Genomic DNA, 17,268 nt, shown 5'->3' on the forward strand with positions numbered 1-17,268 from the left:
CCTAAGCGTAAGGGGAAGAATGAAGGAAATTTTTTCAGCTCCACGGTTTATTTGCTGCTGTTTTATTTATTTCTAGTTTTCTCTTCTTTTTGGATCTACTATTTTCTAATAGTTATCTCCATCAGGCTATCTCATATGCCATTTCACTATTCTGCTTTGTGGTGCATGACTATTATTGTACCCCTATAAATGTAAACCCTGCTTTCACCTATTCTGATAGTTCATGTCACAGTTCTTTTCTATCTTTAACCCCTGTCTCAACCAGAGTTTCTTTTTCCATTGTGAAATCTCAGTACAAATACTGAGCTCACAGAATGCTGCTTCTGAAATACTTGATACCAGCAGTCCATGACCTTAACTTCTATTTTCGATTTCTCTCCCAAAAATTCTCATAACCATTTCAATTACTCTTGCTGTAATGGACTACTAGAAAATGGATTCACTGAGTATGCAAATTATCAAGAAAGGCTCCAGGCCTACCTTGTTCTGCTGAAGACCATGCACACTCAGAGTGGTCTTCTAGATGAAGTCTGTGCATTACTGATCACACTTTCTGCTTGGTGCCAGGGAAAACTGCTGGGGATATAAATTTACTTAAAAATAGCCAGACAGTGCAGTTCTTGTCCCACTATGTATGCAGTTATATATCTTAGAGCGTCTAGCCTTTAAAGATTCAGTTTTATGTTCCTATCAGAGCTGGCCATGAATGTGATTTTTTTCACCTTCTGCAAGTGCATAATTTCAATTGTTTACAGTTATCTGAAAAAAATATATTGGACATGTTCATTAGTCACTTGATTTCCATTACTGAAAAACAATTCTTTACTTAAACATCAAGTCAATCTTGCCCTCTGAGTTTCTACATTAGCTCTATCTCTGAATTTACCACTTTAGACCACAGTTCTTCACCTTTTCTAGATCTCATTCTCTGAGTGCAGTGCCATCCCTCTCACCTCCTAGGTGTCTCTTCTCCCTAAGAATTACTATCCTTTCATATATTTGTTTTTTTCTTTTTCTGCTAAACAGCTGAATAACTCCAGAGGGGCAGAACTGCCCTGACACTCTCCTTTCTCTTTCCCATTACTTTTTAATTTATGCTTGGTGTTAGTAGGGTCCATCTGTTTAATTTTGTTGCTTGATTTAAATTTACTTTATGTAAATAACATTTTTACTCCTTTTATTCATAAAATCTTGCATTTTATGAAAGATTTGCTAAAATGAAATATAAGACATTTCTCTTAATCAAGATAATTTGATGCTTCGCCTTCTTAATTGACAACTGAATTAAAACTCAATGCAGCTATATTACTACAGGTTATTATTTTTTTTTACCAAGTATCAGTGTAATTTAGTTTTCCCAAGAGTATAAGACATGGTAACTATATGTATCCAGTTTTAGTTTGATTCTTTAGACTGATGAGTGATTTTCTAGAAATGTTTTCTTCTGAAGCTTCAAAAGTACAGGAAGTTCTCAGATCCTTTAAAAGTTTAATTATTCAATAGATTATTCATTAGCTTAAAAATTATTTTTCAGTACCTTAAAAATAGCATATTCAAACTTTTATTTTAATCAATATTAATCTCTCTCTTAATCAGCAAGAAGAATCTAATTTAAAAATGACTCTGTCAATTTGTACTCCTGAAGTCCATAGAAAACCTATCTTTATACTGCTGGCTTTATATATACTACTGTGTTATACTACTGTGATGTGGATCAGACTCACTTTCAGGTGAAAATTAAATTTTCTCTGAGATTAGCGTGCCTTCTACAGAATTGTCTCCCATAAATGTGAAAACATTTTGGTTTGGGGTTTTCTGTTTGTTTTGGTTTTTTGTTCAAAGAATCTTTTGCTATTTAACTTGTGGAATGAAAGAGATATGTTCTTACATGCCTTTAAATTGAGAAAACTTAAAAATTTAGGCATTGCAGTACAAGATGAGAAATGAGTTCTCTCAATTGATGCGACAACAGAACTATCATGGAAGTATGAAAAGGATGTTGTTCCTAGTTAACACAGGGTCTTTCAACAATAGCCAAGATTAAATAATAAAAAGCCTAGCTTTGACACCTAATCCTTACTTTGTCTGGTACAAAAAAGAAATCAGAAGCATACCTGTCTGTCTTCTGACTTGTCATGCCGCTGTCTTTGCACAGCGGCATGACAAGTCTACTGCCTATGGCTGTAATATTTATTTAGAAGGTAAAAGAAGGGTAGGACAATGAAATCACACTAAAATTCCTGATTCATTCCCCCATATTTTGTAATGAATTGCCAAAGTGATTCTAATAACATTAACAAATAAATTATGTGTTTCAGTGCCTAGATTTTAAAGTGCAAAAGGATTAAAATCAAATGGGGTATTCAAAAGATAAAACCCCTTTAAAATTGTGAAGTTCTTTTGTTTGTTTTGGGGTTGTTTTTTAATATTTTTGGATATGTTCACTCTGAACATCTTCAAGTGTTTGGCATTTTAGGTCAGTGTTAGAACCATATGCCATAATACGAGGAGTACATATTCTCCCACCAAAACACTTTTGAAATTATTTCAGGTTTTTAGATGGACAAAAGTAAATTTTATTGCATTGCTGAAGTCTTAAACCACCAGTAGCAGATTTTTTGGTTTTAGTATCAAGTGCATGCTTGCTTTATTTTAAAAAGAAATATCCTTTTATCAATATAATCTACAAAGTCAAGAGTGGGACCTGCCCTTTCCCTTTTTCATAGTTGTGAGCAGAATTTTAAAAATGAACAAGGGTTTTGCAAATGGTTTTAAAACTTGGCAGTTTAGTATGCATTTTGGGATTGAAATCAGAAGCGTTGTACTATAAACTGAACTTAAACAACAGGATCAATTAGCCTTGCTGCAGTGGGAAAAGAGTGTCATTTGCATGCCAGAGGCCACATTGCTAAATTGCTAGTCTGTTAAATAGGACAGGGACAAGGGCTGGTGCCAGGGCTGTGGGGAAGTGTCACAGGATGGTTTGCATCCACAAGTGCCAGTGGTTTGCTTGGAGGCATGGGCTGCATCTCTAGATCACCTCTTTCAGTATATGCCTGCTAAAAGAATCCATCTCACCTGCTCCAAGATTACTTGCAATGCACAACAAAGTTCAGCTTGTGAGGAAAGTTTAATAAATGGGCACTGGCATATTTCCTTTACCAGTACATTCCTGAACCAAACAAAAATAGTAATGTAAACACAGCTTGGCAGTCTAGCGTTGTGTCTTTGTCATGTGCACTATTTTCTGAGCTTTTATTCTCAGTATTATGGATTTTCTGGTTATTTTCCTGGTTTCTGGTTCATACTTTTTTCCAAGTTCAGTTGATCCAGCCTCAGAGTATTTCCTGGCTCCTCCTCATGTGTCCTTGATTAACAGCCACAATTCTTCTGCAGCTCCTGCCATCTTCTTGACTCGTCTTTGTCCATTCTGCATAACTTGCCTTTACTCTCATTTCTGTAACCATTTTTTACAGATGAATGGGATTTTTTCTTTTTTCTGAGGAACAACTGAGGTCTACATTCTGCAACAGAATTTTTGCAGGTGGGAAGTTACTTTCACCAAGTGAGTTTAAATGAACATCTTCTCATCTACCCTCAGTTGTATTTGTGTGTGGATCTTCAAAGCAAAAGCTTATGTAAATCTATTAAAAAAAAAGATTTTAAGAGGACCAGATAAAAAATACTTGTAAAACATTATTTTTCCTTTTTTTTGTATTCTATGAATTGCAAATAACTTTTATAATCTGACACTAAAAACTGGCAGTCAGGAAGCATAATAATAAGCATATATATGTACGTAATAAATAGACCTTCATATATAGATGGATGTAGAAATACATCCCAAATATCTAAATATGCAGACTTCTGGACTCAAATGTTAGAAGAAGTTCTTATAAAGGTTACATATTATTACATCAATCATCATATTGCTTATCAAAACAACTGAGATAGTATATCTACCCAAAACCCATCCCCAAATTATGTATCCTACAAAATTATATTGCTATTATATTTTCTTAACATTTCAAGGCTTGCAATGCAGAAACTGCTTTGAAAACAACTGCTAAATTTCCAGTCACTTAGAGTCAGAACTGCAGATTTGGACAATTGTGAAAAGCTATATGCTCAAACACACAGTCTCTTTCAGGCGATCATTGAGATAACTGAAAAGTATTAATTTTCGCATCATAAATTTCTCTTTTTTTTGAGGAAAGCAAGATGACAGTAGGATTCTATAAGTTTAGAGAGCATAAACTCCACAACTATCACAATCCAAAAAAATCATAAAACCAATCATTTCAGGTGACAAACAAAGCTGAGATTAGATCTTGAATTCGAAATTAAGAATTATATTCAGTTTTGTACAAATGCACACATCCTTGAAACAGTAAAAATTGTTTACCTATTCCTCCAGCCTTACCTGTGCTCTCCAAATTATTTGTTATCTGCCAGATTCACAAGATTTTTTGGAAATTGCTGAAGTGCTTCTATATCTCAGTGATCTTACTAACAGGAATTATTTTCATTTCTGTTTTGTGGTTGGTGTTATTTCTCATATGGTACATATTGAATAGACTTCTCTGTTTCTGACCAGTCACCTATTAATAAAGTGCTGTGTGCCAAGGAAGTCTGTAAACCTGCTCTACAGAGGTCAGTGCAGTCACTGGCATGCTACCACCACCCTGAGGGGTAATATTTGTTTTCAATCTATGTTAGTCCCTAGTTACTCAGCAGCCTCCTAGAAGAAGAAACAGTTATTCACAAGAAAACCCTTCATTACATGAAAGATCTGGAGGGAGGGTAGGCAGCAGGAGCTGAAGAGGACCAGGTTCTTAACAGAAACCTGATCTCAGCCATCAAAAACTCCAACAACTTATGTCTTCATTTTTCTTTCACTGTGTGCTGCGGGTCTGAGAGCTCCTAGCAGTTGTTGCATTTGTCCTTGGTGTACCTTGCCTCACATTCTAAAAAGTCAGAAACAAAAAGTAAGTAACTTTAAACTCACTGTTTATTGACACAGCAATTTATGGAGCTGTTGCAAATTGAATTCTACTTTCTACCTTTGTGCATGTACACATGATGATTTATTCTCATGCCTCCACCAGAAATCTCTGTTGTGTCTGATTTGGAGACATAGTGAAACTTCTGTAGTCAGATGAGAGGATTAACACAATGCTGGGTATTGCTTCTCTCACACATACTGGAGCCTTAGTTTTGATAATTAGTTTTTTATTTGATTAATTTTTAATCACATCCTTACCGATTTTCTGCTATATTAATGGTGCAGAAATTACAGTCTGGGGTGCAGCATAGATATTTTTTAATGAATCCATTAAAATGGGTGAAAAAGACTTTCAAGCCTCATGAATCAGCTCAGTAGTTGATTGTTGCCCATCTCCAGCAACTCCCTCACAGACCACTGCTTCTTGAGTACCTGCATTGCTTTTTCCCCAGTCAACTGAAAACTGAGTAAGGTGCTTGGCTGGCCCTTCCCTGAGTACTGGGGTAGATTATAGCTGCACATCACTCTTCATGTCTTTATTCTTTCTGATAGTCCTTCACCAAGAAGAGAAAAAAAATGGCTAATAATAAGTAAACTGTTCATATTTCTTCTTTCTAAGTCCCAGTTCCAGCTTCTCCAACATATCAGTTGTTGGAGATTTTTGAGGGCTCAAGAGCCAGTGGTTAGTGGAAAAGAGTATATTCCAGGAACATTTTCTCCATGGACCCCCACCTGGGAAAATGAAGAAAAAAGCAGATTTGAAACATAACCCCTCTGATGGGCCTACATGCAGGATGGTTATCCAGTCAGGACCTGTACCTGCCTTGTACAGTCATTCTTCCCTGTCTTTTGAGTCTGGCACTTTATCTTACATCATTCCCTGAGAAATGTGCACATTTCGCTTTGCTGTGTTATCTACAATGGCAGCACTCTCTTCTGGTTAAAGTAGGGCATCTTGGGATCTAATTTTATATTTCTCAATACCCAGATAAGCACTGTAGATTATGTTCTGCATATCTAAATCCATATGGTATTCCATTATGACACAAAATCTCTGTTCAAAATTCCATTATAGTCTAATTTTCTGCAATGATTTAATTTGACTAGTCCCTGTAAAAATGTATCCATTGAGATAATTTTAATTTTTTTCTGTTGTCCCTTCACACAGAAGAAATCCATCACATTACTTTAAGGTCATTTCATATCATATAGTATCATATTTCTTCCTGTCAAATTCATTTAGAAACAATTTGCATTTGACTTATTTATTTCAAAACACTCTTCCTGCAGTTTCTTTCCTGTTGCTGGTAGGCATTTTGAAAGCAGGAACCCAATTAAAAATACTTTTGCAATATCACCTTTATTTCCTGAAATCTTCAAATTCCAGTCTAGTTTCTGAAGTGAGATATCCGTTGGCTGAAGTGTACAAAGCACTCATGCAGCTCAACCTGCAAATTGTTGCCTATACAAAATAACCACCAGTGCAGGATACTAGTGCATTTTCTCTGAATTATACTTGGGGTCTTGCTCACCTTTGAGATGGTGTAATGAAATTTTGATGCATGAAAATGTTAATTGTATTTATTTCCCTTTGTATGTGAAACAAATCACCACCAAGGGGAGGGCAGTATATCATGAATTCTTGTCATACAAGGCAGACTGTGCCAGCCCCCTGTTAGTTTGCACTGATGGTATAATCAGGAAACATAATAGCTTAGAAAGGATTTTATGTTTTGGTGGAACAATGTAATTATGTGTATCTAAACAAGAATTACGAACAGCATAGGGTTTGAGAAAATCTTGCTGTGGAATAGAATGACATACTAACTTAATTTACCTTTGATTAAAGATCAAGGTAGAAAGGAAACAAATGCCAGCAGTGAATAATAACAATAATAAAAGCTGCAGGGTAAGAGGAGAGGTGGCTGCAAGCTGGCACTTCCCACTAAGACATACACTGCGTCAAAGCAAAGCTGTTAGGCTGGTGCAAAATGCAGTCACAGAGATGGATGCATTTCAAGGATGAGGAACACTGTCATGTAAACATCACTTCAATAAAATTTTTTAAACACTAAAATCAGACAAGAAGATCTCAGATGAAAATGCTCTCTCACAGTCATAGAGCACAGAATGGAACAAGTCTGAAAACAAATGTTGTGATAGAAAAAAGCCACACATGAAAACATATCTGCATCTCTAGGAAAGTATCTGATGTAAAAAGAGATAAAAGATATGAGAGGACATGAAATGAGTGAGGGCTTTGAGTTAGGTACAGCAAAAAGCAAGATATCAGACACAAAAATCTTGAAAAAAGCGGTCTCTATAAATGTAGTATTTTAAAAATAAAACATAGATCAATCTCTCTTCTGGTTTTGTGCCACATCTTTGGCTCTTGGAGAGAAATACAACTGTGCTGTGTAGTCTAAGTCAAAGCCAATATATGTCAGTCCTTTTTCTAGGTTTTCCCTTTTATTTAAACTTGGAAGCCCTTGAAATGGGACTACTTTGAATCACCCAGATAACCTAGAAGCCCTGATGAAAGGCACTAGAGGAAGAACATTTTATGCTTTCAGCACTTGGGGATTTTTATGTAGGAGAGAAAACAGAGAGGTCATCTATTTCATTCCACATTTATGTATGTGAATATTCCAGACGGTACTGTCTGAAAAGGTTTTGTTATTTAGAGAAGGGGTGGAAAATTAAGTTAGGAAAATGTAGATATTGCAAAAAAAAAATTGCAAACTTTCCCCTGACAACAATGGAACGTACCTTATTTATTAGATGTTTATTTTACATTTGAATTGTTGGGATTTTACTGCATATTGTCTTTCATTACTAGTGTGTCTTAGGGGAGCTGCAGTTTACTTGGTTTATGACAAAACTCCTTCTCTGGTTTGGGCTCTGGGATTGGATTGTGATTAAATCATCCCTGAGTGATCTGAATTTCTTTACATCAGTAAAAATTAGAATAAATCATTTGGGTAGGCTACAAAAGACTAAGAGAGCATAATTTCCTTAAAAAATAACTTTTAGAAGACACAGTGAGGAGCTTAGTGCCCACTGTGATACACCAAACAAAATGGTTTGAATCAAATCTTCATTCAAAAGTAAAATATTTATTATGCTAAAGCTCAAAAAAGATGCTTAGACATTTCCAAGCCCCTTCTTTATTTTTTATTTAATTTAATTTATTATCTTACTTTTCAGGCTAATTTGATGGGTTGAGAAGCTTTAAAATATTATGATATTAAATTTCTAATATCATAACTTCTAGTGGGATAAAAATCAGCTTTCACCAGCTTTTAATGGCCTCTGGAGACATTCAGGCTGATGAGGTTTGTGATTCCAAACAGCTGTAGATGAAAATATGAGAAACAGTTGACAATAATTAAATAATACAAATGTAAAATCACAAATCTGAGACAAGCACATAATTGTCATGGTGTTATTTCATATGATTTTTATGTGATATTAAATATCATTAAGTTGTAATACTCTTAGCAAAGCCAAAATAGGAACATACTAATCCGCATATTTATATTTCAGGCAATAAAGGAGTAAAATAACACAGTATTGAGTTAGCATGAACAAAGTTCTGAAGATGTTCTCTTTTTAAAATGTGAAACTGATTAGCTGAAAAGAAGCAAATTCATTGAGTTCACCCAGAAATTTAAGGGGAACAATTCACAGAAATGACACAGTTGTAACCCCTCTTTGTGTGTATGAATTATCTCAGAGCAAGATGTGGAATTTTGAAGTGTACCTGTAATGAAACATATTTGCTGGAAAACTCTAAATCTGCAGTTTATTTGCAAAAGCCTTATATACAATTCAATATTCAAAATTCAAGCTGCTTGATTAGGTCAGTAGGTGCATGTTTCTATCTCAGAAGCTTGATTTTTCAAATCAAAACTGTGATATGAATAATTAAGACTGATCTTTGCAAACACTTCTCACTTATATGCTAAAAATTCATCAAATATTATTGTTAGTACCTCTATTCAGCAGAATAGTTACAGAAAAAAAACAACACCCAGTTCAAATTACTAAAGTGTTTACATACCTCTCCAGTGAAAGGAAATCTGTTTGATAAACAGAATCTAACATCATAAAAGAACAAATTATTTACTTTTTCACCCTATGAAGGAAGAATGATATTTACATCTTTGCAATATATGTAAATACCTTAAATGCATATGTGTAACAAATGTTGCTACTTTTACATATTTTCTTCTAGCAAAACTCATTGTGTACCTAAATTTAAATACAAAAATGAAGTAATTTGACTTGTAGAGCTTGACATATTAAATTTATTTGCATTATTTTGATCCCTAACTTGGAAGATTTTTTGCATTTTTCAGCTGCTAAGCTATACACTAATATGGGACACTGCTTACCCAAGGTTTTTTTTTCAGTGCCTCAGAAAATACTAACAAAACAATTAAACCATTGCTTCAATGGGAATTGCAGTGTATGAAGGTAATAAATATATGGAGCTTATTTTTTTAAATCTTCATTGTCTGAGTTGCTTTCCTTTAACTGGCAGGCTTACAGAACTACAAAAGCCATGAAAACTCAATGCTAACTTAAAAGTGCAACCTCTGTTACTTTAATATTTTTATACTGAGTATCAAGGCATTGTTTACAGTTGATAATGAAATGGAGATGGGGCAGAAAACACACCTCTGAAAGACTTTCTACACAAAAGGATGAACACGTAGTTATTTGCACAAAGCATTAGAAAATACCGTGATATTTTATTATTAAAAATGCTGCTGAAAAGTTTATACATATGTGTCCAGCCATATATATCTTCTATCATTACTTAAGGCAAAAAAAACCAAAAAATTGCAAAACAATAACAGAAGAAACCATTGAACCCTGTGTGCCTCTTAAGGACAAGAATATAAGCCTGGGAAAGTACTTTTGTTTTTCCTTTACAGTTTCAAAGTATATTTTGATATCATTATTATAGAATTCTATGAAGACCCTATAAATCTGTTCCCTCTATAAATCATACATCAGTCCAGATGTATCAAATTATTAAATCAACTTGATTGTAATTACCTTTAAAAGCTAAAATCATTCACTTACAGGAACTTCTTTTACCCAAATGTCACAAGCCTGACACAGTACTGTACATATTGCTAGCAGAAGACAATTGGAAGTACTAAACAAATACTGTAATTCACATTACAAACATACCCAACTGATTATGATGCCAAGCATCATTACCTTTTTTTTTTTACTTTTTTTTTTTTTTTTTACTTTTTTTTAAAACCTTTTTTTAGGAGTTATAAACTGCTGCATCTCAGCTGAGGCATTACATAGCTGGTGGGAATGGCCTGGTATAGAGTCAGCATTAATATATAATGTGATGGATCAGTGATAAAAACAAAACAATTTTCCATTTCGTACTAGTAGTAGTTTGGGGCTGCTGCTTCATCACATTCCAACCTGAGCTCCCAGGTCAGATTTATAGTACATTTACTGCAGATAAAGGATTATATCAGCCACATGTTGCATTTTTATCATGTCATTAACTTTTTATTTCTTTCCTTCAGAATTTGCTTTACTGCCTGCTACAACAAAGAGTTGTGCAGATGAATAGACCTCAGTGAATCATCTTGTCTTTGATTTTAGTTGTAGGGGTGACTATTTTAAGGTATTTTATTAGAAAAAAAAAGTGTAGAAAACAAGAAGAGGTACAAGGCATCTTGTGTTAATCATTATGGGACATATGATATCAATGCAGTTTATTTGTGAATTAATAATAGAAAATACATCTGGGATAGTCACGTTCAAGTGCAGACCAATTTCTTCAAAGATCTTTGGTTACTATCTCTCAATGATGGAGTAACTTTCAAAGACAAAATATAAAACAATCTTCATCTGCAAAAACTATTTTCTGGGTTTTCACATTCAAATCAGTTGTTTGAATCAAACTGCAAAGTTACTTTGATTGCTCTGCTTGGCCCCTGTTTTTTCTAGTGAAGGAAAGGCAGAAGGGAACAACCAGCTAATAATTTTGTCTTTTCTGAGAGTGAAGCTCTCTGGGATTTTCAGTTTTATTCAAATGCAGAACAGCTGAGGATTTCTCTGCTTCTCTCTCCAAATGCTCACTGACTGTGGGACTGAGTGCAATGAATCAGCAAATAAGAATTTTCTGACAGGTACACTCTCAAGCGCAAAACAAGATACTGGGCTGATAAGTTCTTTACACACTCCTCACTCTGAACAGTTTGGAAATTAGCCAGCCAACCAACCCTGCATTTCCCAACTTTCAAATTGTAGTTTTATTTTGTTTAGCAATGCTGAGGAGGTGCTTTCTCAGCTGAGATTCTACTGCAACTGCTGGTGAGTATAGAGCTAGTTTTCCTTGAAGAAGGCTGACCAAAACACAGGCTTTCATTGCTTTTGTCAGGGCACAACACTCTTCCTAATGTATCACAAAAACCAAGAACTACAAACTGGACTCCAAATATATATTATTGGATGCTTCTTGGTTCAGTTCAACAAGCTTAAAATAGTAATTCTTTTCTTTAGTGTTTTTTTCTCTTTGTTTTCCAATCCATTGCTGTGTTTGAATTTAACAAAGGCTAAGACAAAATTAAATTATAGAAAAAATGTTTCAGAAAAGAACAACAATCTCCTATGAATACTTTAACATGCACTAGTGTAACCTGTAAGAGAAAATACGCAGGTCACACAGACAACTGTATCCTCTGCATGACACCATGGCCTCATATAAATGAAACATGTTAGAAAAAACTCATGGTTTTTGTTAACCACTAGTAATTAAGAAGAAATTCCTCCTTTGGTCTTGGAGGAAACAGAGGTCATATGACTAATGTATATACACATAGGTCACAATCGAATGCACAATCTTTCTAAAAGCTCTTTTCAAACTGAAAACATCAATAAAAGCTGCTTCTTTTTTTGTCTGTTTTTAAACTCACAGCTATGTACATTTTTACAAAGTTTCTTTAAATATAGTTCAGGCTGGCAAGTCATCTCTTTGCACAGAACTATACGTATTTTACTGCATAGTCAGTCCTCCTCTTTTTTTTTTTTCATTTTTGTTTTTAATAATAAAATTCTATTTTCCCCATCTGAATTACAGCTTCATATGCTGGGTAAAAGCCCATGGTGATGTCTTTGTTTTATCAACGGCCATGGTATGGCACATAAAGAATCTTTTTTATAATTTTATTTATTTAAAAAAAACCAAAACAAAACACCTGTACAGTCACTGGCTCTGTGTTCCAGAAGACTCTGCTTTGCTTGTTACACTTACAACACCATTTTAAATTACTTCTTCTGGCCTCAACTTTCAATCAAAGTGGCTGAGATCTTAAAGCAGTATTGTAACAGCAATGTACACTTTTCACATTTCACAGGGTTTGTAGTTGATCTTTAACATCAGTGAGTTTCTGTGGGAAGGATCAGTAAGAAAATAATGACTGTCCTTCTCTTTTACTTTTTTTTACTTTAGATTTTGACAAGGTGTTCAATGGATGGTATATAACTTTTTCCTCTTCTTTTTTTTTCTTTTTTTTTTTTCTTTTTTCTTTCTTCCAAGTGGCTTGTGAGGGTAGATGGGGAAGGGCTGAGCTATACCCTAGTGGTCGAATGTCCATGGGGCAAATTTGTACTGTTTTGTCCTCCACTGAAAGTGTTGAAAGTATGCAAAGGCTGCATTCCTGTTAATGTATTTGGAATCATGGTTATGGTGTTGGGTGTCATTAGCGGGATGTCATCTGGGGACCTTCTCAAAGTGAGTGTGTAGTCAGGAGGGCAGGTGAGTCTCAGGGTGTCGTGGGCCTGCAGCGATTCACACTCGTGGTCATGCTCTAGCTGCTTCATCTGCAAGGACATGATCTCCTCATTCTGTATGTGTGCTATGTCGTTGGTGGTGTTCCTCTGGGGGCTGGGGCGCCTGTGCGTCTCATGACGCCGCTTGTCCTTCTTGTAATATAATGCAGCAAAGGCTAAAATATTGAGGAACAGCAAGGAGGCCCCCACAGCAATGGTGACGCTCAGCTCTGTGGAGTAATCCCTCTTGTTTTCTATCAGAACTGTGGTGTCCTCTGGAGCTGTTTTATGGGTGTCTTTCGAATGTTTGGGATTGTTGGCAGGCGTCATTGCCGGGCGTTTGGTGGCTGGCCATAATTTCCCAGGAGAACGTCGGGTCACGTACGGAAATGAGGTCATGTCAGGAGGGGGCACTTTAGTTGTTGTGGACACATATTGAAATATTTCATTCAGGTTGTGAAGGTGTGGGACGAGCTCCAACCAGAAAGCGACTTTGGTTGCTCGATAGTGATCACGAACTCGGGGTTTCAGGCCAATATGTAAATAAAGTTGGTCTTTAGGATTGTATTTGGACCAGGCCACTTCTTCAAAGCGGTTGGGTTTTGTGTGGATGAACTTTGTGTCCTGTGGAACAGGCTGGTTTGGATCTCTAAAAAAAAAAATGAAAACAGACAATAAAACAGTCATTAGCCTACCTACAACCAAACAAAAGCAAACAAACACAAAACTCTCTCAATCTTACAGTTAATAGTTTATCCGATATTGACAGTAACCTAAAAGCAGACTATAAGAACCTTCCCTAACTGAAGAACAGCTGTTAATAATTAATCAAAAGAAAATTACTTACTGTTGAAGGCATCTCAGATACTACAATATTTTTTGACATGAAAATGCAGAAGTCAGTGTTCCAGTTACCAAAAGGTCATCTGAAGTTCTGTGATTGAATACCATTCTCCAAGGAGTGCGTCTTAGAGACATACCACCTTAGAGAAGGACCAACTACCTCTTTCCATAGTAAGTGAGAAGGTTCAAGTTTCTCCAGGTTCGACACCAACTTTTTCATTTTAGGTACCACTACTTCCACTGCTGTAAGTAGTAAATATGGGCATCTAAGCCCCATAGCAATAGTGGAAGTCCTTCTGAACACACAGAATTATACTCGCTGGATATATTACAAGGGAGAAAAGCCTTTTCAAAACCTGAAGTAGCAGGGCTAATACATGAACCTGGGAACCATTTTTGGCTGTTTTCTTTTATTCAGCTTTTAGTACTCCTGCATTTAAATATCTACTTGGGGGAAAGAAACACCTTTGAACTACCTTTGTGCCACAAATCTTTCCATCATTTCCACTAGCAAATGACTATTTGAACATTCCATTTGATCATTGCTACAAAGGACTGTGTTCGGTGGCCAAAAGACAATGGGCTTTAACTAAGATGAGAAATATTAGCTGAGATCAACCAGTTTTAAAGTACTTCAGTAGTAGTAAGAAAAGAGTAGTACACAAGTCAGAAATAATTTCAAAATTGGTAAACCATTTTTTTTTCTTACATGTTCAGAATAAAGACAAACCAATGCCACAAAGAGAATTTATATGTGGTCAATGTATGCATATCCTTATGATTTTAAATTTAAATAAATAGCATGAAAAAATACAGAAAGTTAAAATTACTTTTACAATATGAAGTTTAATAGTATGTTGTACATTAATATGGATCATCTTTTCTAGCAATGATTGCTTTCTGTGGCTTTGTGATGTATTATACTGAGAGTACATTCTTTATTTCCTGTGTATTACTCAGAACTTTCCATTCTCCTTGTTATTCATTTATATGCATTGCCTTGTTTCCTGTGAAAACAATTCTAATGTTTTCCTTTTCTTGCAATATAGAGTTATGTATATTCTGGGAATACCAAACTATATCCTTACAGATTTTAAAGCATTTTTTTCTTTTTCCATTTTCAAAAGCCTATGAATCTAATAGCCTACTTTAACATTCCTTTGCTGTACATAAAGAGCTATTTCTTAATTCTTAAATGAGACAAGTAATTTGACTTTACTAATCTTATGATTCCTGCATTTTTTTTTACTTGGAAGAAGGTATCTTACTTCTTTTTTGAGAGAAAAGAAGAATTATTTTTCTATATAGTTTTGGTATTTTGGCTTATTTATGCTTGTAGTTTTAGTGTTTGGGGGTTTTTTGAGTGGTTTAGTGTTCTGATTTTTTTTTTTAATATTGAAATAGATCTCATCCCTCCCGTTTCCATAATATTTAAAGAATACAAACTAGGGGTTATGAAATGTTACCCTTCCTTCCTTCCTTCCTCTCTCTTCCTTCCTTTCCTTCCTTCCTTCCTTCCGTCCCTTCCTTCCTTCCTTCCTTCCTTCCTTCCTTCCTTCCTTCCTTCCTTCCTCCTTCCTTCCTCTTCCTTCCTTCCTTCCTTCCTTTCCTTCCTTCCTTCCTTCCTTTCCCTCCTGCCCTGCTTCTCTCTTTCAACAGTTTGCCAAATTTTGTTCGTTCAGGAAAAAAAAGACTTGTTAACAAATAATTAATAAATAATTCATTGGTAATTGTTCTTCCCATTTCAAATTAAAGAAGTAATACTCCCTTCCAAGCTGTACAGAAACAGATGAATGCTGCTGCTTTGAGGGATTCTAACATGCACTGAAGGAAATAAAACTATTTTTTTTGTCATTAAAGAACAGACTGAAAGATCTGGAAAATCTAAACACAAAAATATTGGCCCATTTCAATATAGCTACTTTGAAAAAACTTTGGTGTTCAAAATATAAATTCTAAAGCAAATAAAAAATCAACAAGATTATCTAAATGCAAAACATTTTTCTTTTCTGAAAATCAAAATACTGCAAGAGTTCTGGCACACAGTCTAGTGTCTTCCCCCTGCTGTTCTGATTCACATCTCAAAAGACTCTGGGAGTGGTCCTAGAGGGAACGGATTCCTTAAGTTAGCTCTTGTAAACAAGTTGCAATTGATACACAGTATAGCAGATGAAGAAACTGAGAACTCACTTTAAAAAGCAGCCAGGTTGGACATGCACTTTTAAAATTTTTAATGGTCCTATAAATTATTATTATCCTCATAGCTGATGATTATTTTAGTAAATAACATTTTTTAAAATTAGCATTCTCACTATGGTCCCTTCCAACCTTACCCATTTTGTATCCTGTGACTCCCTTTCCCTACAAAAACAAGTAAATATCAGCCTTCTTTTTCCTCTCTGCCATCCTCTACTTCCATCTGTCATTTTTAACTGTATTTATTGGGAGCAGCCAATTATGCTGCCGCCTCCTCCAAACACAAGAGAGAAAATAACATTACATGAGTCTGAGCTTGTATTTGAATATTTGTTTACATGGCTCTGTGTGGGCATGAAGTTGTCCATTGAAACACGAAACAAAAAAAAAACAACTATCCCTATAAACAAGTAATTTCTTTGCTGAGGATATCAGAGCTCTGCCATTGACATCAACTCTCGGGCTGTTCACTTCAAAAAGAAATAAAATTGTCTGAATAGTCTCTCTGGATTTGGAAGATAGATATCTAAATTATTTTGAGTTTTTTTAGAAGAAACAGGAATAACTTAGTTCAGTCCTAGATCTTAATAATGGCCTTGGATCTTGTTTTTATAGACTAATGATCATTTGCCAAAAATGTTCAGTAGATATAAACAAGAGAAGTTTTTACTTCCCTTGGCCATCCTGATATCAGCCCTGCAGAAAATTCATGATGTTACAACTTACAGCTTGTTTTTTCCTGGGGTAGTTGGGCAGCTTATCCTACTATAAACCATTTTCCTGTTTTATTGGTAGGCATAAAACATAGATGTACAGACAATCATTTCTCCTATCAAATCATCTGTTCAACAAAATTCTTGATCTGTTACTTTAATTTGAAATTTTCCCTTGCCTTTTCAGACTCTCACAATTCCTTTGTGCTTCTAGATATTCTTGAGGCTCAAGTGTGTAATTTCATAACAAAGACTGCCAGGAAACCTTCCTTTAAAAATCCACTGCAATCATGATGATAACAGTATAATCTGAACAATATATTTCTAGTTTTGAACTTCTTACAGTATTGGCTATCACAGGAAGGAGATTTCTTGTTTCCCCATTTGTCAGTGGGTAGGAAGGCTTTTTCTTTTCTTCATCTGACTACTACAACAAGATTGATGATTATTGTTATTTATTTTGCTATCTCATCACTTATTTTTACCACCTTTAGAATTCAAACACGTTATTCATCAAAAAACGTCCCCATCATGAAATGCCTGAATTTTTTTCCATATGACAGAAGACCATATCTTCTCTGAGGTATATTTTTGTTAATGTGCAGAATAATCCCATTTCACCTGTTGCCTTCTCCCTCCCACTTTCAGTCTGCACTAATTTTGCACAACTTTAGATGTTTTTGTATATTGTCATTC

General features: G+C 35.1%; 1 protein-coding gene across 2 annotated transcripts in view; it reads right to left on the bottom strand.

Annotated features, from left to right (window-relative positions):
- Positions 1–9,481: 9,481 nt before the first annotated feature.
- Positions 9,482–17,268, bottom strand: part of NLGN4X (neuroligin 4 X-linked) — a 163,466-nt gene continuing 155,679 nt past the window's right edge. For both annotated transcript variants that reach the window (XM_009085481.4, XM_018909001.3), the window contains one exon: positions 9,482–13,469. In XM_009085481.4, the coding sequence (XP_009083729.1) occupies positions 12,620–13,469 (850 nt within the window). In that variant the 3' untranslated portion in view covers positions 9,482–12,619. The remainder of the gene's footprint in view (positions 13,470–17,268) is intronic.

The sequence above is a fragment of the Serinus canaria genome, chromosome 1 (genome assembly GCF_022539315.1).
Source record: "Serinus canaria isolate serCan28SL12 chromosome 1, serCan2020, whole genome shotgun sequence".
NCBI classification, from domain to species: Eukaryota; Metazoa; Chordata; class Aves; order Passeriformes; family Fringillidae; genus Serinus; species Serinus canaria.